This window comes from Mustela erminea, chromosome 2, assembly GCF_009829155.1.
Source record: "Mustela erminea isolate mMusErm1 chromosome 2, mMusErm1.Pri, whole genome shotgun sequence".
Classification (NCBI taxonomy): domain Eukaryota; kingdom Metazoa; phylum Chordata; class Mammalia; order Carnivora; family Mustelidae; genus Mustela; species Mustela erminea.
In genome coordinates this window covers 29,721,601-29,745,701 of record NC_045615.1, presented here as the reverse complement: position 1 = coordinate 29,745,701, position 24,101 = coordinate 29,721,601, and the positions used below count along the sequence as shown (strand labels likewise).

General features: G+C 34.7%; 1 protein-coding gene across 3 annotated transcripts in view; it reads right to left on the bottom strand.

Annotated features, from left to right (window-relative positions):
• The window catches only part of SPOCK3 (SPARC (osteonectin), cwcv and kazal like domains proteoglycan 3), a 488,976-nt gene that overhangs the window by 325,116 nt on the left and 139,759 nt on the right, over positions 1 to 24,101 (bottom strand). For 2 of the 3 annotated variants that reach the window (XM_032332597.1, XM_032332596.1), the window contains exons 3-4: positions 7,182 to 7,190; positions 7,032 to 7,077 (exon numbers count right to left, since the gene is read on the bottom strand). In XM_032332597.1, the coding sequence (XP_032188488.1) occupies positions 7,032 to 7,077; positions 7,182 to 7,190 (55 nt within the window). The remainder of the gene's footprint in view (positions 1 to 7,031; positions 7,078 to 7,181; positions 7,191 to 24,101) is intronic. The other variant, XM_032332598.1, reaches the window with a different exon arrangement.

The window sequence follows — 24,101 nt, the reverse complement described above, 5'->3', positions numbered from 1 at the left end:
TTCCTACCATTTTTTTTTTTTTTATGGAAAAGATGTATCTCTGAGTGGAGAAACAGACCAAATATGTACATACAGATGAGCTAAATCTAAAGCCATGTTGTATAATGAAAGAGCAAATGAGCTTCTAACCCACTGATAGCAAGGTTTCAAACCCAACTACAACACTTTTGTCACTTTTATTAACACCTCTCAATTTCAGTTTCCTCTGAAAATTAAGAAACGTATTTACCTTTTAAGATTAGTACAGTGATTGTCTTATTTATAATACCTGACACAGATGAAGTACTTGTTCAATGGAAACAATGATTTTGTTTCTGAGGATTTCCTTGATACCCACAATCCATTCTCAAACCTTTTTAGCACTTGCTTCTGGCATCAGATCTGAAAAGGTGACTAGGTTACTTAAAATTCCCTGACATTTGTGATTGCCTTCAAAAAACAGTCATCTCAACAAAAAATCTATTTGTACTACAAAACAGAATCACTGAAGAGAATTATTGTGATAAGGTGTTACTTATACTCTGTGATTTTCAACTGTATCTGCATAAAATAATAAACTGTAGAGTTTAAAAGACGAACACATTTATACTCATTAGGATGAATATTATTAAAACAGACACACACACATACACATACACACCCCAAAACAAGTGTTGTGAGGATGTGGAGAAATTGGAACTCTTCTGTATTTCTGGTGGGCATGTAAAATGGTACAGCCACTATGGAGAATGATATGGTGGTTCCTCAAATAATTAAACATAGAATTTCTATGTGATCCAACAATTCCACTTATAAGTATATATTTAAAAGAATTGAAAGCAGAGATTCAAATAGACATCTGTATATCAATATTCATAGTTACATCTTTACAATAACCAAAATGTGGAAGCAACTGAAGTAACCATCAATGTATGAATGGGAAAAAAAATGTAGTGTATACTTACAATAGAATATGACTTAGCTTTTAAAAAGAAGGGAATTCTGACATTCTACAACATAGATGAGCCCTGTGGTCATAATGCTAAGTAAAATAAGTCAGTCACAAAAGGACACATTCTCTATGATTTCACTTCTAGGACATACTTAGAATAGTCAAATTTATAGAGTTGGGAGGTAGAATGCTGTGTACCAAGAACTGGGAAGAGAGGAAAATGGATTTAATGGGTATAGTGTTTTAGTTTGGGAAGATGAAAGTGCTCTGGAGAGAAAAAGTGGTGGTAACTTCGCAAAAATGTGAATTAATACCACTGACCTATACACATAAAAATGGTCAAAATAGTAAAGTTTATGCTATATATATTTTATTATAACTCTTAAAAATTAACACACAGACGCACACATACAAAGACATACACGAAGTGCCCAGAATCTACCCCAGATTAGTAACTGTGCTTTTTATAAAAATGCTTAGTAAATTTCATGTGTTGGCAGGAATGAACATCAACTTTTTAACCAGCGGAAGTTTCCTATTAAAAATATGACTTCCTGGGGCACCTGGGTGGCTCAATGGGTTAAAGCCTCTGCCTTCAGTTTGGGTCATGATCCCAGAGTCCTGGGATCGAGCTCCATGTCGGGCTCTCTGCTTGGTGGGGAGCCTGCTCCCCCCCTCCACCCCGCCTGCCTCTCTGCCTACTTGTGATCTCTGTCAAATAAATAAATAAAATCTTTAAAAATATATATGACTTCCTATATAGCTGCTTTTTTTTTTTCAATCTTCACAATACTTATCACTATGTTAACAAAGTTTGAGATAAAAATCTTATTTCTTAAAATCTGAGCACCTTTAAGGTATATGTTATCAATTTCTTGCTCTATAAATTTGATTCACAATTTAGTAACATAAGGTCATTGAAAAGAAATAAATATAATTTGCCTTCTTACATATGTATGTAAGCTACTGTGATGTGAACCAAATGAAGCATTATTGATCTTGATTTTTATCTTGTAAATTAAAAATTCAAACCTTTATGCAATATTTATTATTCAGTGGAGAAAATAGCACTGACAGAATAGAGCAATGTAGGATTCCTGATTCCTACATTTTATGGAATACTCCTATATTTGTTTTCCTAGACTGTGGGGGTAAGACAAGTTAAATACCATTCTCAAAAAAATCAAAATTGAGTAAGAAGAGAAAATACATTTCTCGGTTATATGCTTTATGTAGTTGTTACATTCTAAACCTGACAGAACAAATGAAGTGGCGCTGTTCATTTCTAGGTTGAATATTACTTTTTTGTGTGTGATTTTCTAGAAGGCTTCTATGAGTCAAGGCTGCCACCATGAATGATATAACTAATGTAGGATGCAAATTGACACAGCTATTAGCACTTGAATACCTAACAAGTAATTTGTCCAAAATGATACAAAAATACTAAATCAATTCTTGTGAGTTGATCAAATAATGATTCAGATCAAATCACAGTTCAGAATTTACATTTTAAATGATTGAAAGCATTTTTAGAAAATATTGTGATCATATAATTATCTTTGCATATTGTCCCCACTGAATTGCAATTCTGAGAACATCAATTTTTCCACTAGAAAAATGCCCAAAGGCCCCAAGTACTGACACAAAGCTGCATTATGATACTACCATGCCCCTATTGTGAAGCATGGATCAGATCTATCTATTGTTTCAGACTACTATCAATAAATACCATCCAAGAACATTTTAAAAAAACAAACAAACAAAAAAAGACCCTCATGTAGACAAGTGAAAATTAAAGTCATCTGGGAGAGAGCCACCTACCTCCATTTTGCAATACACATGTACTATGTCTTATAAAGTATGGTAGCATAGTTTACCAAGGGAAAGATAATTCGGGGCTGTGTTTTCTCAAACACTAGTCTTACTCAGTTTCAAAAATAATTACAGCCATAATACAATGAACAGCTCTGTTCATTGAGGGGAGTAAAAGCTCCAGAGGAAATCTCAATAGCTTTTCCTTTGTAGCCAGAGACTGATTGCAAAGGGACATGTCAGGATCTGACTGTTGGTATATGTGAGATGTTTTGCAAAGGGTGATAAAATTTATGGGAATCAAATGAAGCTCTACGAACTGATCGTGAAAAAAGAGGAAACAATGTGTAAGTATAACGCTTAGCATCCCACTGTCTGTTCAAAGCGCTCAGTCTTTATTCTCACTTTCCACCTATCCTTGCAAGAATGGAGAGTGCGTCGGTAATATAAAATATTACCTATAGATCGATATTATCGATAAAAGGTGCACATGGGCGCATGTTTCTCTCCTGCCTAGACTCAGCAGTTTGAGTTTAGCAATGGCCTCCTAGCACACCACTTCCCGAGGAACTTTTGTTGAATTACATGCCACCAATGAGCCAGAAGAATTCAGGCTGCTCTTCGCACAGCGGTCCAGATTTAAGAAGAGAGCCCCTGACTGGTTTGCTGTGAAACGGCTGAAGGATCCTGATCTAAGCCACAGGCACAATCCTCTCCCTTCTTTCTGTACCTCAGAAATCCACCTCAGCAGGAGAAACACATCAATAAAGTGAAATTGATTTGTCTTGAAATCTCTCCATCTATTTAAATTTAGCTTCTTTACTATTAGTCTATTGATTATAATTCACTGCCATGGGGAATACCAAGTGGAACCACTCCAAGCTGGATTGGATAAAAAAATTAGGAAAATATATACAAAATATATTTTGCTTCCAACTATTTCATCTCAGGGGACTTGAATATCCTATCATGGAGAAAAAGAATTTTTGAATAAAAGGTATTCCTTGTACAGATAGCACTTTAGTACCTGTAGATTATCTAAACTGACAGGAATTCCTGTTAAAAAATTTCCATAACTTATCTATTACAAATCAAATTAATCCATAACCAAAAACAAGGCAAAAGGTTAATGAAATGAAAAGAAAAAAAAAAGTGTTTTTGTTTTTGTTTTAGTTTTTTAAAGCTACAGCCTATCTATTTAAAGTCTTTATTAAATTATTTAAAATATTTATCATGCTACCACTCCAGGTTCATCCATGCATTTCCCCTTTAACTTGATCATAGTAAACATTAAATTTTCATGTCATATTCAGGAAGATGCATCTCCTCATTAATATTCTTTGTCAATTCCTGTGTGTCAACTCATGATTAGCCACACTAATGAAGAGACGTAATGGCACAGAAAATTCTACTTGGAGAAATAAAAAGAAATTTATTTTTAGCATCAGTATGCTTTCCTTTATTATAAAGCAGATTTTACCATCACTAAAATCATTTTACTGAAATTTACTTGAAACTACTATATTTTCCCAAAACTCTTACTATTTTCCAGGTAAACCAAAAAAACAAAAACAATGTAGAAACATTTTGATTTATGGAAAGAAACTCACAAGATGAAAAATTTGTCATATACAAGTTATAAAACCTTTATCTCAACAATCAGTGAGTTTTAACTAGAAGAAAGCTTATACATGCAAATATGTGTGTCTATGCATGTGCAAATTATGTATATGCTTATGTATGTATGCATGTGCACATTTATGCATACATGTAGAAAGGGTTTGGCAATGAGAAACTGCACCATTTCTGTCATGAAACATTAATTTTTTCATTAGTAGTCCTTTAATTTCTCCATATTTTGAGGACCATTGTGTAGAAAAGAAAGCAAAATATAATTTAAAATGTATGTGGTAAAAATGGTATAAGTATCAGCATAAAAAACACAATGCTAAAAAAATGTAAAACTAAGGCAACTTTTTCTTTATTCTTTTCAAGAAATATGCAAACATCCTCCAAAAGGAAACTGCAGAAAATCAATGTATACTAATATGTGATATGGATGTCCATATAGCATGAAAATATATTAAAAATTACAAATACTTCTAAAAAATTATAGATTACTATAATCAGATTTTGAAAATCGTACGTAACAGAATATTCTTTCGTCATAAAAAACCAAGAAGCATTAGAAATCAGCTTATCTCAAGTCTCTTCTATCCAAGTGATGCACACTGTCTATGTTATTCAAAGCTATATGAAAACAGGATAATTTTTCTCACTCCTCAGTATGGTCTACCAATAGGTTAGATAATACAACTCAAAGCCAAAACAAATACAAAGCAAATACACGCATTTCAATCTATTTTTTTTCCATTTTCCTTTTTTTTCTTTTGATACTAAACTTTCCCATACATGTTTATCAACTGCATACGTTCAATCAACTAAAACCTTGGGTCTAATAATCTACAAAATATTATTTAAAATATAGAAGCACAGCTACTAGCTCTAACGTTCACTCAAACAAACATTTATTTTTAAAACAGAAACTTCAAAATACCACTAATACATCATTTTGTTTTAATGCTACTATATGAGCAAGAGTGTCACATAGTATTTAGGAAATGGCGCTCAGAGGTCAGATTGCCTGGATCCAAATTCTGACTCTGCCACTTTACAGGAACATGACCTTGAGTAGGAGTTTAAGCTTAAGTGCTTCACCTTCCTCATCTACTTGACAGGGTTATTGCAAAGATTAAATGAACTCATATGTTGAATACTTAGAATAGTGAGGGAATATAGGGCATTCTAACTATTAGCTATTATTATGTCATGAGCTTATCTTTGATAAATATGATATTTTTGACAAATTAGTAGGTTAAAAAGCTCTTTGAAAATTAAACTAAGTCAATCTTACCAGGGTTTGGAAACCTCCTTATAGTAATCTTTTTTTTTTTTTTTCATTTTTTTTGAACAAGAGATAAATTGTAGTTCAACAAATTATCACACACAGACACACACACACACAACCCAAGCCATCTTCATTGCAATTGGATGTACTAAGAATTGCAAATTTAAGTGTTAACATCCATTTCACAGATAATTTTGGTTTTTTTCAAGGTTTATGATTCCATCATAAAAATTCATTTCCCAAGGGAGTTTGCAAATATATCTCGGTCTATATGTCATTGTTTTTTTATTGCCTGTTTTTTAGTACATTTGGCTTGACTTATATTATTAGTGAAATAAAAAATACTTTTTTAGAATTGTAAAATGCAGATTCTACAAATAAACACTCTGGGTAATCACAGTGAAATCACATGATGTATAGCAGAAAAAATTAATAGTAAAAGGAGGATTGGCTGTGAATGACTGTTCCAGACTGAAGGCAAATATCAATGTTAATGACAGTCCCCAGCTAGGTCCATCCAGGTTGGTAATCAGAGAGAAGTCAAAAATTTGGGGACATACCAAAATTCCCTAAGATTCTCTTAATAACATATTACAACTAATTCTTAAAAATGATTTCTGTTTTTAAATGGTCCTACTTCAGGAAGTAATATTTGTTGTAAGGTTATTATAGTTAATGTAAAGTAGAAATTTCTTTTGTACCAGACTTAAAAAAGACGAGTCTCTGATTCTAATAATGTAGAATTTAGCAAACAAATCTGTTTAATTACTTATATAATTATGATTGCATTGCACTTGAAGTTTCCGTTTCACATCTTCCTTTCCCATGCATCTTTCCTGCTTCTCCTTCTCAAGTACATAACCAGAAGTACAAACTGGTATGGAGGTGAAACCTTCATATTATATAGGACTTACCCTTTTGGGTCTTACTAAGACCTGAGCTGAGTAGAATTATCAGGCTATGCTGTTTTAAATGAAAGTTTTTATTAACTGAAACACAGACTGCAAAGTCATTTGTTTTGAAATTTTGCACAAATGAATCTATGTCCTACTGAATGCACTTGAGTGTATTACAAAACTGGATGAAGAGATTTGGATCAGCTAACAAAAATGAACAGGATAAAGTTCAGAAGCCCAAATCAGTAATCTAAGCTACATATCTAAAAATAAAAGACCTTCTGATATAATCATGATATCTAATTCACTTATTACTGACTACACTATTCTGTAAAGAAATTAATTACTGTACAATCTTTTCCATTACCTAAAGATGCTCTTCTACTTAGTATTTTAAGAATCTAACCAACAATAAATATCATGTTGAACATATAGTGATTATAAATATGTAAAGTCTTTTATTTTAAAACAATTAGATTCTTACCCTGGTCGAAGGCTTTTCCTGGACTCCAAGTGTGGAAATAATCATCCTGAGGAGGAAAAGAATGTGAAATGAGTGTATATGAGTAATTAAATTGTAAAGACTCTTATAAAATCTAGAATAATATATGAAATACAGAAGCTGAATACAAACCTCTACTTCCTGTAATGGCAAGCAGCAAATTATAAAATAAATAAATAAATAAATAAATAAATAAAATAAAAATAAAAAAGAAACAAGAGAAAAACAATAGTTATCAAGAGGGAATACATTGTTTACATTTTATAGACATGTTTTTCAGTAAGTGTGTTCATTTTCATTGCAAGTCAATGTTTAATAATTTAATTATATTTGGTTGTCACTTCACCTAAATATTATAAAACAATACTTTCAATTGCAATTAATATGTAATAGGATATGCAGTTCATTACCCTAAGCTAATAAGCTACAAAAGTATCTTACCAATTTCCAGTTATGCAACTTCATTTTCCACCAGTACATTTCAATAGTAAATCGATACAGCAGCAAAAATACCAAGTGAATCTGCTTTAGCCCACATAGTATAAATAGACTTTATGCAAATTTGCCACATCATAATTGAATATCTAAGGAGTTCATCAAAATGCAATTGGAAGCTTGAAAAAAAATGCACACCTAATTAAATCTTGCCTAAAATTTAAATATTTAATATGAAAAAGTCATTACAATATACTTACTATATGTACATTTAATAAACATGACTATACAACACTAAGGTGGGGCAATGTGTACTTAAAAGATTTTTTAAAAAGCCACACACATTGACCAACTCAATTGTGTCTACTGTTTTACCACCTTTAAAGTCTTGTAGATGAACTACACACATATATTTTATGGTAGGTAAAACAGATTTAACTGTTCAAATTAATAAGCTATATCATATTTTATGGTCAATAAAACACATTTAACGGTTGAAATTAATAAGCTATTTTCACTGTAGTAAGAAAGAGTGGTACAGCATGGTGAGGCTCCTTGACTAAACATTTCTAAACTCCACACTCTTAAACCCACTAAAGTCAATGTATTGGAAATCTAAGAACCTAGGAATCTAAAAAGGTTAGGTAGAGATTCTTTTAACCTTCTTTCTAACCTCTTTGCTAAAACCCCCATTTGACAAAAAGGAAAATGTAGCACCTTTTAATTATGGAAATAAAGACACTTCCTAACTAACTTATTCAAAAATTTTAAATTGTTGCAAAAGCTCTTCTTTATTGTGACTAATCACTCATCACCACCTTCTGTATTCCCACCTTACCAATTTCAGATGAAAGAAAAAGAAGAAAAAAACAAAAGAAAAACTTCAGAAATCATCTATGTCCATCTTGCATTTAGGTTGGGATCGGGTTATGTTAAGACAGTGGCATTTATGGCAGTCTACACTGACAGGTTATGCAATAAATTATCTAGGATCAGATGAAGGGACGATAACACCACCGGATCATTAAATAAATACTGATTGCTTAGGCTCATTTAAAAATATCTTTGTAAAAAATTATAGAATGAGGGGCGCCTGGGTGGCTCAGATGGTTGGGCATCTGCCTTCAGCTCAGGTCGTGATCCCAGGTTCCTGGAATCGAGTCCCGCATCAGGCTCCTGCTCAGCAGAGAGTCTGCTTTCTCTTCTGCCTCTCTGCCCTTCTTGTGCCCTCTCTCTCTCTCAAACGAATAAATAAAAATCTTAAAAAAATCATAGAATGACAGAATTCTTGGAAAATTAATCTTTCAAATTAAATTCCTCCACTCAAGTCTCAAAACTTTGGCTGAACATCAGAATATGCTCATTTAATAACTTTTTTTTTTTTAAGGTACATTTCAACTGTGTGGGGATGATGACTTGTACTCATTCAAAGCGTGGAGAGGAGTTTGAAGTTCTCCTTGAAGCATAATGAAACAAGACAAAACACTAAACTAAACTAAATTAAACTAGACAATGAGAATGAGTGGTGTATTGAGAAACGAGACTTAAATTTAAGTCTGACTTTACCACTTATTAGCTGTATTACTTTAGAAAATGATATAAACAGGGGCTTCTGGGTGGCTGAGTCAGTTAGCCATCTGCCTTCAGCTCAGATCATGATCTCAGGGTCCTGGGATGAGTTCCTCATCAGGCTTCCTGCTCTGTGGGGAGTCTGCTTCTCCCTCTCTCTGACCCTCTCTGCTGCCCATGTTTGCTCACTCACTCACTCTCTCTCTCAAATAAATAAAATCTAAAAAAGAAAGAAAGAAAGAAGAGGAAAATGATGTAAACCTCAGATCCTGTGACTAAAGTTGGGGGGAAAAAATGCCTGCCTCACTGACAAAGGTGCTGTGGCGATTAGTTATAAAAAATGTAAATATCCACACAATATTTGACATAAAGGAGCAGCTGAAACACACTTGCTAATTGGAAACACCAGGTTTATCTCTGTTAGTATCTCTGAGCAACATCACCGTGGGACAATATTTTATTACTGCTAACAAAGTTCTTTAGTTTTTCTGGTTGCTTAGAAAAGAACCATGAACTCCTCATAACATTTTTGAAAGGAATGCCCTCCAAAATATCAAACATTAGTTATAGTGAACTTTAAAAAAAAAAAAAAAACCTACCATTTATGATTGAGTTAATGCAAGAAGGCAAGTTTTCTGCTACCACCGTAGACCCTTCTGAAGTAGCAGAGCTATCAGTAACATCCCCCAAGAAGACACCGTAAGTTTTCTGTGCCACAGTGCCTACATCCATATAAATATCAAAGTGAAGTAAAGGAAGGAATAGATCTGAAACTCACATCATTAGCACTGAAGCTCAATGAAGCTCAAAATTTCACAATGTGAAAACAACATGTGTTATGCAACACACAGTGTTTGAAATACCCAGCATCTGTACAGATGAGCAGGAATTAAGTGGAGATAGATAGATAAATGATACATAGGTAGACAGAGGTAAAATATAGTTTTAACCATATTTAAATAACTTCCTTCAGGATAACACAATCATCATACCTATCAGAATGACTAAAGTCAAAAACATAAAAAAACAACTGTTGGCAACAATGTGAAGAAAAGGGCACCCTCATGCACTGTTGGTGGGAATGCAAACTGGTGCAGCCACTGGAGAAAGATTTAAAAATAGAACTACCCTACAATCCAGTAATTGCACTACTGCATACTCACCCAAATAATATAAAAGCACAAATTTGAAAAGATATATGTACCTCTATTTTATTGTAGTATTACCTACAATAGCCTAATAATGGAAGCAACCCAAGTGTCCATTGATAGATGAATGGATAAAGATGTGGTATATATACACAATGGAATACTAGTCAGTCATAAAAAAAAAAGAATGAAATCTTGCCATTTGCAACAACATGGATGGAGCTAGAGAGTATAATGTGAAGCGAAATAAGTCAATAAGAGAAAGACAAATATACAATTTCACTTATATGTAGACTTTAAACAAATGAACTAAGAAACAATGAAACAAATGAACAATGGAAAAAAAAAAAGGGAGAGAAAGAAAGACAAACCGAGAAACAGATTCTGAACCACAGAGAACAAACTGATGGTCACCAGAGGGGAGGTGGATGGGGGAAATAGGTGAAAGGGATTTAGAGTGTATATCATGATGAGTACTGAGAAATGTATAGACTTGAATCACTATATTGTACACTATATTGACACTATTATAGCATTGTATGTTAATTTACTAGAATTAAAATTAAAAACTTAATTAAAAAAGTAACCACTTTGATCTTATTTGAAGTACACCATATTCTAAGATTGCTTTACAAATAAGAAATATAAATCTTGGGGAAAAATAGATTAACACACTTATGTTGGGTTACTTTGGGGCCATAGCAATCTAAAAAATTATAATGTAAACCATGAACCTAATTCTTTTGGATAAGAGCAATGTCAATGTCTGGTCATTGTGGGGATCTGACAAAGTTTAGAAAAGGAAAGTAGTTAGCCTATTAACTATTTTTAGATATTTTTCTTTTTGTTCTCACATCACTAGATTTTTTTTTTTTCTGAAAATTGTTTCACCTCATTAAACCTTAGGAATTTTGCCAGAGTAAGAGATAAAAGTATTTTCACATAAGTGTTCATTCAGGCACAATTTCTTTTGTCTCAAAAGCTTTGTGTGAATATTGGTTGTTCTCAAGCTTCAATTTAGATCAAAAATAAGCCAACCTGGGATTTAGAAAACTGCAAGAAATGCCTGCAGTTGGAGAAATTCAGGCTCAGAGGACACAAACACATCAGAATTAGGGAGAGTGTATCTGGCCCCTAGTCCTCTTCATGGGAGGAGAGCCTGAAGGATTCCATTTATTCCCAAGGAGCAAGTAGATCAGCAAAAGGCTGATATTTAGGGGAAATACAAAAGACAAGGAGATCCCTAACTTTTAACCTTTGACAACAATTTTGTTCTTTGATTCCAATCTCTAGAATCAAAGCAAGGGGCGTATAATAAGCGATCGCTCCGCTTATTGACAAAAACTTTGTCAGCCTTTTAATATGTCCACAGAAGTAAAGACACTATGATGTCAATCATGTGAATCTGTGCCAAGGAGGAGAAAGATAAATTGCCTAGGATTTCTGTATTTTGTGATTATGTTGCCCAAACCCTCTTGTACAAAAGTGCAGAATTTCCCTAGCAGGAACTCTTATTGCTTACTGTGTTTCAATAGCTAAGCCAAATCATGATGCAGTTCTATAAGCTAAAAAATAGCAATGGAAATCTGCTTTTTTTTTTGAAATATGCTATATATTATGACAAACTCATCTACACATTTCACCATATGATAGGAAGAATGCCTTGTCTAATAGTTAAGCCAGTATATTTCACAAAAGGGGAAACCTCCCTGTACAGAAACACTTAACACATGATTAGATCATAAGATAGAGTAAGTGAGCTTTGTCTAGATATAAAGGAATTATCTATTGAGACAAACCATCTGCTTCAGGCCCCAAATGTCTCATTTATTACCCCAGTACCACTCATTTTTCTAAGTGATGTTGTAGGACCCTGAAAGAATATATTTATAACACTTTGGTGAGTCCTTTATTTTTTTAGAAAACACTTTATGTTCCCTGACTCACCACATATTAAACATATAAATAAAATGAATTGTGTGAAAGGGCAGTGCCATTGAGCAAATTCCTCAACTGTCTATGAAAATCTCTGCAAATTGAAGTCAAACTCCCTCCTTGATACACAAAACTCATAATTCATTAGTATCAGGGAAAATGCAAAAAAAAAATACTTTGTCCTAATAAGTAAAAAATAAGGGCTTTTAAATACTGGGAATCTTCATTATAAGTATAAGGACACTAACTAACACACGTAAAGAAATTGAGTAAAACAGTGGCTTAAAGTCACTGCTCTCTTACCCTGTACTGGGAGCTGTTCAAAGCACTTTATTCTGAGCATCTGTAAGGGGTAAGTGTTTCTAACATCACTCCTATTTTACAAATGAGGAAAATGAAGCAGAGAGACTTAGTAATCTACTCAAGCTTACACAGCAGGTTAGAAATAGAGGTGGGATTTGAACCCCGGAAGTAGGGCTCAGAGTTTGTATGCTTAAACATTTCCCTATACCACAAATCAGCAACTCAGGCCCATGGGCCAGGCTCCACCTCTGTTTTATAACTGAAGTGTTAGTGGAACACAGCCAAAACCATCTTTTGACACATTGCCTACACCTGCTCAGGTGCTTCCTACAGCAGAGCGGAGTACTTACGACTGAGACCAGGGGCCAAGAAGTGGGAAGTCCTGCCAAGCTGTACTACTTACTATTCTATACTGTGCTGCCGTCCATAAAAGAACATTTATTTATAAATGAGAAAACAGGGTTGCCTGGGTGGCTCAGTGGGTTAAGCCTCTGCCTTTGGCTCAGGTCATGATCTCAGGGTCCTGGGATCGAGCCGCAAATCAGGCTCTCTGCTGAGCAGCAAGCCTGTTTCTCCCTCTCACTCTGCCTGCTGTTCTGCCAACCTGTGATCTCTGTCTCTGTCAGATAAAAAATTTAAAAAAAAATCTTTAAAAATAAATAAAAACAGATAAAAATAAAAATGAGAAAACAATATTTAATAGGATACCTATTTCTGCAAGGGAAACAACATTTTTTGAAGGAAGAAAAAGTGTTTATGGTGTTTAATGTTCTGGATCTGTGTGATTCATTCCTCAAATCTCAAAGCTTATAAATTTTCCAAGTATTTCATTTCCTTCTTGTGATCATAAATATATCATCTAGCTTTGGATAGAATCTAAAGGTGAGTGGTCCATATTTTCAGCACAAGAAATCAAGATCTATAATTCGGAAGCAAGTAAGAATATGATTCTCAAAATCTTTAGATATGTTATATTAAAAAAGTGTTTTAGGAACAAGTTGCAAATGTGTTTTCTATATGACATCATGATTCTCGATTAAAGTGGAAACCAAGGGGCACCTGGGGGGCTCAGTGGGTTGAGCCTCTGCCTTTGGCTCAGATCATGGTCTCAGGGTTCTGGAATTGAGTCCCATGTCAGGGCTTTCTGCTCAGTAGGGAGCCTGCTTCCTCCTTTCCCTCTGCCTGCCTCTCTGCCTACTGTGATTCTCTCTCTGTCAAACAAATAAAATCTTAAAAAAATAAAGAAAAATCAAGCAAGTTTAAAAAAAAATAAAGTGGAAACCAAGGAATAAATTAAAGTAAAAAATGCCTGTAGGTATTATAAAAGTGCTTCTAATTCTAGAACACTTCTCAGATTAGTAAACTGAAACTACAGTTATTGTACTTATTGGAGCAAAATAGTAAAATATTAATAGTAAAATAGAATAGTAGCCAATAATATATGTAATAAAATATTAACATTCCTTATTTACTTCATATTCTTTTGGTATCTATAACAGCACTTTCTGAGTATTCATAATTTGTGATTAAAAAAACTACTTACCTAAATATTGAATATAGTACAAATATGAGAATTATTCACCATACCAAATGTAAATAAAAATAAATTTATATAATGTAAAAATGTTAAACATGTATTATCAGTCTGATATAAATCCTTAGCACATATAGTCAGTGACAATGTAGTACTATTCAAAATATAAGCTAAATATTTTGCAAAATGAAGTTAATCATAAATGAAAGCAAACTATTATTTTTAGAATGTGTTATCTTAAGAAACAAAATGTGTTAGTTATACTTCATTATTTGAGTCAAGAGTATACTTCTGTGCTTTTTTTTCCTCTTTCACAGAAAAAAATAAGCTCTTCAGACTAAGTAGTAGGCACAATACCTATAAATTAACTCCAGTTACTTCATCTGGGTCCTTTATCATGGATAAAGGATACCTTTTTGAAAATCTCTGTGAATACCTTTTTGAAAATATCTATTTTTTGAAAATATCTATTTTTAAACACAAACTGGAAGCTGTTTTGCTCACTTTGAATTTTCATTTTTGTTTTGAAGGCATTTTTTAACTTTGTTTTTAGATATTGTTATCATTTATTTCATCATATATACATGGAGAGTCTAATGCATAGTTGCTATTATATAGTAAGAATGTTTACATTCATAGCTCACTGGTTTGCAAAATCTTGGACCTAAAGTACAATTTATTCTGGCTCTACCAGCTTTGCTTTGTGAGCATTATCTTCTCTTTCCTTTTCAGGATTATAGAGACAGAAAACTTAAAAAAGAAAAACATGGCTTTGTTCAATTTAAAAATTTAGTGTAATGTATATGTCTTGGGGTTTGTCCCGATATTTAAGTTTTAGATTTCAGATGTCTTAAAACACTGACGTAACAATACCACCAAAAAGTCAACCTAGTAGTTTTTTGGGGTTTTTTTGTTTTGTTTTGTTTTGTTTTAAATAGCCTAATATACCAGAGAGTTAGAGTCAGTAGTAAAAAATTATATGGAAAATGGTGGCTAAAAAACAGTCCCCAGGAATCCACCTGACTCCCTGCCCACTGGTGATAAAGGAGATTACCTCCTCCCTTCTTTTCAAAGAGGGGCATATTAACGGTCTATGGGTACTAAAGTATGCCACAATTTAGTGTCTGTTTTTTGCAACAGTTTCCAAAGGTCACGAATCTCTCATAAGGCTGCCTTCAGGATGCCAGCCAGGGCTGCTTCTCTTCCGAAGGTCTGACCAAGGGAGAATCATCTGATCTTTCACATAGTTCTTTGCCAAGTTTTCTTTCTTTCCTAACTTTCGGACCAAGAGCTTCAGCGAGAGAAGATGTCTACTAGAGAAGGTGGCAATTTTAAAGCTAACTTTGGAATGGCAGCCCATCGCTGTTTTACTATTTTATTTCTTGAAAGTGAGTCCCTAAACCCAGCCCAAATATCAAGTATGGGGATCCCTGGGGGCCCTCTGAGAGGTGTTAAACCACAGTGGGGTCTGAAAACTCTTCTCCTCATTTGACACTTCCTTATTCTAGTGTCAACATTTTCAAGAAAAGGAATTTCAAATCTCATTTGTTCTTTAATTTCAGGATCTGGTAAACCTCACTCTGTATGATGTACTACATAGCAATGCTTCAAAAACGATCTGTGGTAAAGAATCTGTTTTATTTTTCCAAATCTGCTATAGAACAAACCTTTCAAGTAATTCCTCTTACTGTCTTTTACAAAGACAGTAAAAGACAGTAAGAGGAATTACTTGAAAGATGAAATAAAAACAGACACATAAAATACAAGCCCAAATTCATTACTATTGAAGTTAGTATAATTTCTTTTTTTTTTCCTCTCAGATTGCTAGGGCATTTGTTTCAATCCTTACTCCCTCTTTCAGTATCTCTTGCACACAGTTTGAGGACCAGCATCCATCCGTGGGCCATACACCTTGCACAACATTGATTGCTGTAATATGGGAGATGCAGTTAGACACGTTTCCTAAACTTCATGCATCTGTTTGCAGGTTTTTCTGATAAAATGGTGTGAATCCAATGAAACATAAAATCCCACAATGCTAAATGTCTGAAAATTTTTAGCTAATTTGGTAGTTGTAAAAAATTACATTATGATAATATTTTTCCTTATGACAGAGATAAAATCAGTAACAATATTTTGCTCCTTTTTTAATTTTATTTTTTCAATGTTCCGAGATTTATTGTTTATGGACCATACCCAGGGCTCTATGCAATACGTGCCCTCCTTAATACCCTCCACCAGGCTCACCTAACCCTCCAACCCCCTCCCCTCCAAAACCCTCAGTTTGTTTCTCAGAGTCCACAGTCTCTCATGCTTCGGCTCCCCCTCTTATTTCCCCTAATTCACTTTTCCTTTCTTTCTCCTAATATCTTCAGTGTTATTCCTTATGCTCCACAAATAACTGAAACCATATGATAACTGACTCTCTCTCTGCTTTTTTTCTAATGTGCTTGTGATTTAGGACACACATCAGTTCATTCTCTCTTCGCTTAGACTATAGGTGTCAAAAAGTAAGAACTATCAACAAATGTAACCATGGGAAAATGGGTTTGCACATTAAAACTTACATTAAAATAAATCACAGTAAAATTTTATGACACAGGTAATCTTAAAAAGACTTGTGCATTTTATAGCTTTAATTATAATAAACTATGCACAATAGAAAACTTTAAATCACTCTTAAATTACACATGATAGGAACCAATACAAAAATTATAATCTACATGACTGCTAATAGACTCTTCCACAATAAGAAATCTACAGAATAAACAATTTTTTAAAACAGCTCAAGCTGCTAATTAATTAAGCTCATGTCTCACTGTGAGACTTTTTTCCCATTAGCACTCTAATAGATAAAGTATATAATTAGGAAGTCAGAAAAGGGTAACTTCAGATACCAGCAGCCAAAAATTAAAAACTTTAAATTTATAATTTTAATAACATAGATTACTATTTTACACCTTTTTAGCACCCTACCAACAAAGACCAAATTACCATAGTTATATCAAGTCCACACAAAAGAGACTAAAATAAAATCTGACACTTAACATGTAAGGGTATGCACTGAATTGAGTTGATATTCAGGAAATTACATTAAAATATATCCATTGAAATCAAAAGATAAAACAAAAAGTATGGTTAAAATTTACCTCCTTCATTATATAATAACAAGTCACTAAATGATATATGCATTTAACTAATAAAATATGATAATCCTCTGTATTTAATTTTTTATTTGTTTTTATTTTTGTTTTTTATTTCTTTTCATTATTCCAGAATTCATTTTTTATGTACCACACCCAATGTTCCATGCAATATGTGCCCTCCTTAATACCCACCACCAAGCTCACCCGACCTCCCACCCACCTCCCCTCCAAACCCTCCGTTTGTTTCTCAGAGTCCACAGTCTCTCATGGTTTGTCTCCCCCTCCAATTTCCCCCAACTCACTTCTCTCATTCTCCCAATGTCCTCTGTGTTATTCCTTATGCTCCACAAGTAAGTGAAACCATATGATAACTGACTCTCTCTGCTTGACTTATGTCTCCAAAGGCAAAGGAAACAAAAGTGGAAATAAACTTTTGGGACTTCATCAAGATCAAAACCTTCTGCACAGCAAAGGAAACAGTCGACAAAACAAAGAGGTAACCAATGGAATGGGAGAAGATATTCACAAATGACAGTACAGACAAAGGGGTGATAGCCAAGCTCTATAAAGAACTCCTCAAACTCAATACACACAAAACAGATAAATCACATTAAAAAATGGGCAGAAGACATGAACAGACACTTCTCCAAAGAAGACACACAAATGGCTAACAGGCACATGAAAAAATGTTCATCATCATTAGCCATCAGGGAGATTCAAATCAAAACTACATTGAGATATCATCTTACACAGTTAGAATGGTCAAAATCAACAAGACAGTAAACAACAAGTGTTGGAGAGGATGTGGAGAAAGGGGAACACTCTTACACTGTTGGTGGGAATGCAAGTTGGTGCAGACACTTTGGAAAACAGTGTGGAGATTCCTTAAGAAACTAAAAATAGAGCTACCCTCTGACCCTGAAATTGCACTACTGGGTATTTTACCCCAAAGATACTGATGTAGCGAAAGAAGGGCCATCTCTACCCCAATGTTCATAGCAGCAATGGCCACAGTTGCCAAACTGTGGAAAGAACCAAGATGACTTTCAATGGACGAATGTATTTAATTTATTTTATGATTTGACAAATATTAACTTGAAAGAAGAATATTTCTCAAGAAGTATGCATGCATGTCTATATAAACACATACACTTTTCACAATTCTTCAGATTTGCAAATAATCCTACATTGCCTACTATTTTGCACTACAGCTATCTCATCCTTAAAGAAAACACAGAAAGTTATCGCTCAAGTAAGGAGTACAGAAATGAAACTCATAATGAAATGCACAAGATGTTCTCACCTAATTGTACCTTGTAGCTCATATCACCAGAACATTTTAAGTGAACAAGATTCCACTTAGAATAATTTGATGGAAAGCAAGAAATATTGTATTACAGGTGTTTTAAGTTCCAAGAGAAAGTTTCACACATCTGAGATACAGAACGTACAATTCTGCTTCCTTTTTCCTCCTTCTGAATGTACACAAAAACAAACACATTTTAATATGGCTCAATGGTAATGCTTAACATGTAGTATCTACTTTTTTGGGGGCTCTGGGATCCTCATTTGTCCTTTAATAAGGCCCAGATTTAAGTAGGTTTTAAATATTATAGAAGAAAAGATTAATGTTAGTAACCACTGTAATATATTTCATATATTTGGTTTCATTTTTTTATTGCACTTAATTGTTGTATTGAGTCCATTTATAAGAGGAAGAGAGGAAAAAAAATGGAAGGAACTAAGGAAGTAAGGAGATAAGGGAGGGAGAGAGAGAGGGGAGAAGGTGTTTTTAGACAGATGTTCATGTAACACTTTTTACATGCCAGTACTATGGTAGACAGGCTGCTAGAAGATGAAAATACAGAGACATAGTCTCTTTTCTCATGTAATTTACAGCCTATAAAAACAAAGTCATGGTAGGAACATAATGTAGCTACATACAAAGTGTTAAATCTGCGTCATCCTGATATAATCAGGGTCAGAGTATGTAGCCTGAGATCTGCAACGTGAAAACCAGCAAATGGAGATGCATCACGAAGAAGGTCCAGCAAATTGAAAGACATGTAGATAGAGACAAGAAAGCTCAGAGAAATCTGAAAACTGCAAGTAGTTCAGGATATGGGATCATAATATAAGTGTGTATCTATGAGTGCCAGGATCACTTAGTCATAATTGTGTGTGTGTGTGTGTGTGTATTAGGTATGTTAGAAAGGAATTGTGATGGGGTGGGTGGTATAGTGATAAATAAGGTGGCTCGGGATATTGGCAAACTCATAACTAGATATACTATTGCAAGATATATATATATATATTTTTCTTCCTTTATTTGCAAATTTAAAACCAGTCTAAATGTGTTAAGGTTGTCATGTGGCTTCTAGAAACATTCTGACATCAGTATATTGACATGAGTCATTTATACCTAAAGAGTCCAGAATCATACACTAATGACAATAATATTCACCACATCTCTAACAAAGTAATTACTCTATATTGGTCACTTTTCAAACATTGTAATCACTCTGTAATTATATAATTACAAAGGTATAATTTTTTATACCTTTGTAAGGGTATAAAAAAGGTATACAAAGGTATAATTCTTTTCCTCAATTTACAGATGAAGAAAGGCTATGAGACTAGTCACCTAGCCAGGGACTCTCAGACATAAGACTCAAACCCAAACAACCTGCTTTTGGAGTCCATTCTCTTAATCATCTTTATTATTCTTCCTTTTCCTAAGTTTTAATTTTGTTAGTCAATTTCCAAAGGCAAGTAGCAAACTGCTATGCAAAATGATTTAGGAATTTCAACCTAATAAATACATAAATCAGGGAGCAAGTTAATTCAAGTTGGAATTCCTAAATTATTTTTGTTCCCTGATTTATTTATTATTCTCCAGTTCTAAGGAAGAAGGTAAAATCAGTGAGTAAAATAAAGTGTCATTGTCTTCCTGGAGTTTAGAGTCAGATTCTGGTGCTGTTAACACAGTACAGTTCTATATAATATTTATGAGTAAAAAAGAGGTTCTATAGTCATTGGAAAGATAATTATTGTTTTTCTAAACTAATTTTGTTTTGATATTTACACTGTTTTCTTTGTTTCTCCAAATGATATTTGGGCAAATGTGAGGGGAAAAAAAGAAATATCTACTCTAGATTTCATAAGACTATCTGTGCAGGAATCTTAGATGCAAGCCCCAAAATACAGTCAAATATAAAGATGAAACATTCATGAATGTCTGAAGGACATTTTAAAAACACAAAACTAAGCCTTGTTGCTTTCTTCTACAAAATGTGCTAGTTTCCAAAAGTTTCAAAACTATTAATGACTTTTCAAAGCTTCCCATAAAATTGTTTTGTCAGTATCCATTCATGAGGAACGACCTACATCCCTTGATGGGACCTAATTTATGCTCCTTGCTGTGTTTTCTTTGAACATTCTTGGATTTAATTATCTGGAATAAACTGTTCCTCTTGACAAGAAATACTGTTTCTTGGTTTTATTCCATGTCTATAGAAATTTAGAAGCAAGATCCAACATGATGGGAAGGTGGGGATCTTTATAGACCAAACAAACCAAGAAAATAAATGTCCATGGAGCATGGTGAAAAGAGCCATTTCCTTAGTTTTAATCAGTGATTAGATGCCAAGAACACATAAGGGAAAAAATCAAATACAATAGCCAGTTTCTCTGTGTTGTGTGATTAATATTGCCAGTCAATTGAATCTTGTAAGCAGTTGAGAATGTTGTTAATTACAGTCCAGGGGAAAACAAATTCAATATCAAACACTTTTAAGCAAAAGTAAATACGATTTTATGGTGTTGGCAACAGCAATGTGTTTCGAGCAGTGCTGAGTTACCTCATACATTAGCATAGCTGTTCATGGACTTGGTGATATGCTATCTAAAACGTACTCTAACGTAGGTATTAAATTAGATCAGGACTGTGTTTGTCAGCTTCAGGGTGGGAGGACATATGCTCTATAAAGATAAAAGGATTCAGACAGTTGAAAAAGCAGCGAATAGTTAAAAATCACTGTTATGAAGGAAGTAGGTAAATATATCCGGGGTGGGAGGGAGCAGGTAATCTCTCACTTAGAAGGTCTCTTGCAAATGCACTGATGGCAAATTCTCCTTTTACAAATGTTCTCCAGTCCTGCAATTTCCTCAGCCTGACTATTATTCATGTTTTCACCCCTAGATATAACCATATTTGTCACTAATAGTCAGTCTCTTACGGTAAGATGTCCCACACTCTTACGTGGGAAAGGGCAGTTTCCCACCAGTGTAGTCTCAATCCAGTGACATATGTTTTGTACTAGGAGCTCTGGGAGTGAAATGGTTGAGGGAGGTCAAGTGACCCTGGGAATGCCACCTGCAAACAAGTTTCTAACACTCCCAGTAATTTGCTATTTGGATTGATAAACTCTCCTTTTATATTGCAAATGTCCCCTGAGTGCATGCAATCAGTCATTCCTAAAAAACAATTACAGTAATGTTAGTAGGACTAGATTCTCAGTAATGGGAATGACCTTTCCTCCCATGCTTGCACCAAAGGGAAATATAAAAGGCAAGGGAATTTCATAAGTCATTGGAGGAGAGCAGAGCCCTGGAAAGAAGTCTAAGCAGAGTGTTTGGAAATCCACAGGGCAGCTTGAGGGGATTGGGCTAAGTGTGAGGTACAGAAGCATAAGTAAAATGGCAAAAATCTATCATTTGCCATACGATTGTCTCTGGTTTTGGGAATAAAACCATAGGATTTACCTCTACCCACTTGACACTGAAAAACGAGCTGTGATTACTTCTTGTCAGTAAGGATAGGCAACATGGAAAACTGAAAGGAGTCACTTTGATCAGAGATACATTCTGATTGCTCTGCCACTTCTTGATTTGTCTTGCTGATTGCCCTTGATAATTGCCCTCTCTTGGAAGCTCACCCCATAAATCCCTGTTCCTGCCACTGTTCTGGCTTTTGGGGCAACACAGTACAACAGAAAGTTTAGGAACAATATAGCCTTGGAGAGACTGTCCAGTCCCACAATTAACTAGTGAAGTATACTAAAAAAGCTACACATTTTTAGCTTCAATTTCCTCAAGTGAAAAACTCTAGATAATATCGCCCTTACAGGGCTTTGTGGATATTCAATAAGGGAAAATGAAAATATACCAAGCTCTGTTTCTGGCATTTAATGAGGTCTCAAATGAATAAAGCTTTGCTGCTTTTCTTTTGGACTCCCAAATAATTTTAAATTAAAAATTGTCAGCACTCCCATGACAATGAAAGTTAATACTGTCACAGCTTCAACTTTTAGTTCATTCATTCACTCACTCGCTCAATCTCTCACTTATCCATGGAATTGTAATTTGGTACATTAATATGTAAGTTGTTAATGTCTAGTTAATATGGGGAAAAAGACAACATTATACTATATAGAGCCTCCACTCCCCAAAAAACTTTTTTGTTTAAAAAACAAACAAGAGGGCGCCTCGGTGGCTCAGTTGGTTAAGCCACTGCCTTGGGCTCAGGTCATGATCCCGTAGTCTTAGGATCCAGTCCCACATCAGGCTCCATAGCAAATCTGCTTCTCCCTTAGACCTTCTCCCCCTCTCATGCTCTCTCTCACTTCCTCTCTCTCTCTAAATAAACAAAATCTTAAACAAACAGACACGAGCAGAAAAGTTTTTTCACCACAATTTCATGTTTTGTCAATTAACTCTCCCTCTGGATAATTTGAACGGGAACTGTATGGAGAATTAAATATTTAGAAGCAGGAACCCCCTTGGAAATACCTGAAAGGGAGAAGCAATGACAGAGCCAAAGTTAGGAGAAAGCCAAAAGGATGCATAAGAAAAACCCATGACGGATATAAAATTTTGAAGGCAAAAGGATAGGCACTGAATAGATAAAGCAGTGGATCAGAGAAAGAGCAGAACTGAGTCATATTAAAAGAAAGGGAGAAGTGCCTGGATGGCTCAGTGGGTTAAGACTCTGCCTTTGGCTCAGGTCATGATCTCAGGATCCTGGGATCTAGCCCTATGTCAGGTTCTCTGCTCGGTGGGGAGCCTGCTTCCCCCCTCTCTCTGCCTGCCTCTTGCCTACTTGTGATCTCTCTCTGTCAAATAAATAAACAAACTCTTTTAAAAAGACAAAAAAGGATAGGGAAAACAAAACAGAAGTTGAGCACTTCCTGTCTCGTCATCCTGCATGACATTCCTCTCCAAACAACCTTCCGAAAGACGAATGGAATGTAGGATTGTAGTACGGTTCTTGGTCCTCCCATGAATTCCCCGTGTGTCTTTCTTATCAATACATGTATCTCTACATTCAATATCTAATACTTAAAGTATCAGAGTAAATTTCTATCCTAACAAAGAAAAGCCTAATAGACAAATCATCTGAATGTAATTTAAAGTACTTTAGTAAAAATAGTCTGAATCACAGATAAGTTAACTTTGTATAAACCCTGGGGGTGATTAGTTAGAATTTGAATTACCTTAAACAAGAATCAACATTGCAGGGACAGCTGTGGACTCACTGCAGATTTGGGGATAAAAATCTACACAAGATACTTCATTAATTACCATAAGATATTCATATGCAGGTAGAAATCGCATGAGCCCTGGGGCACCTGGGTGGTACTGGTCAGGTTGACTGCAGGTCCCACTGCTGGTTTCAGCTCAGGTCCTGGTCTGGGGTTGTGCGATCCACCCCCACATCAGGCTCCTGTGCTCAGTGCAGAATCTGCTTGACATTCTATCTCCCTCTGCCCCTCCCCCTGCTCTCTCTCTGGTATGCTTTCTCTAAAATAAATAAACAAACTTTAAAAAAAAAAAAAAAAGAGGAAAGCCTGGGGGCTCAGGCGATTAAGATCTGACTCTAGGTTTTGGCCTAGGTCATGGTCTCAGGGTCCTGTGATGGAGCCCCTTGTTCAGCTCTGTGCTTTGCACAATCTGCTTGTGGATTCTCTTTCCCTCTCCCTTG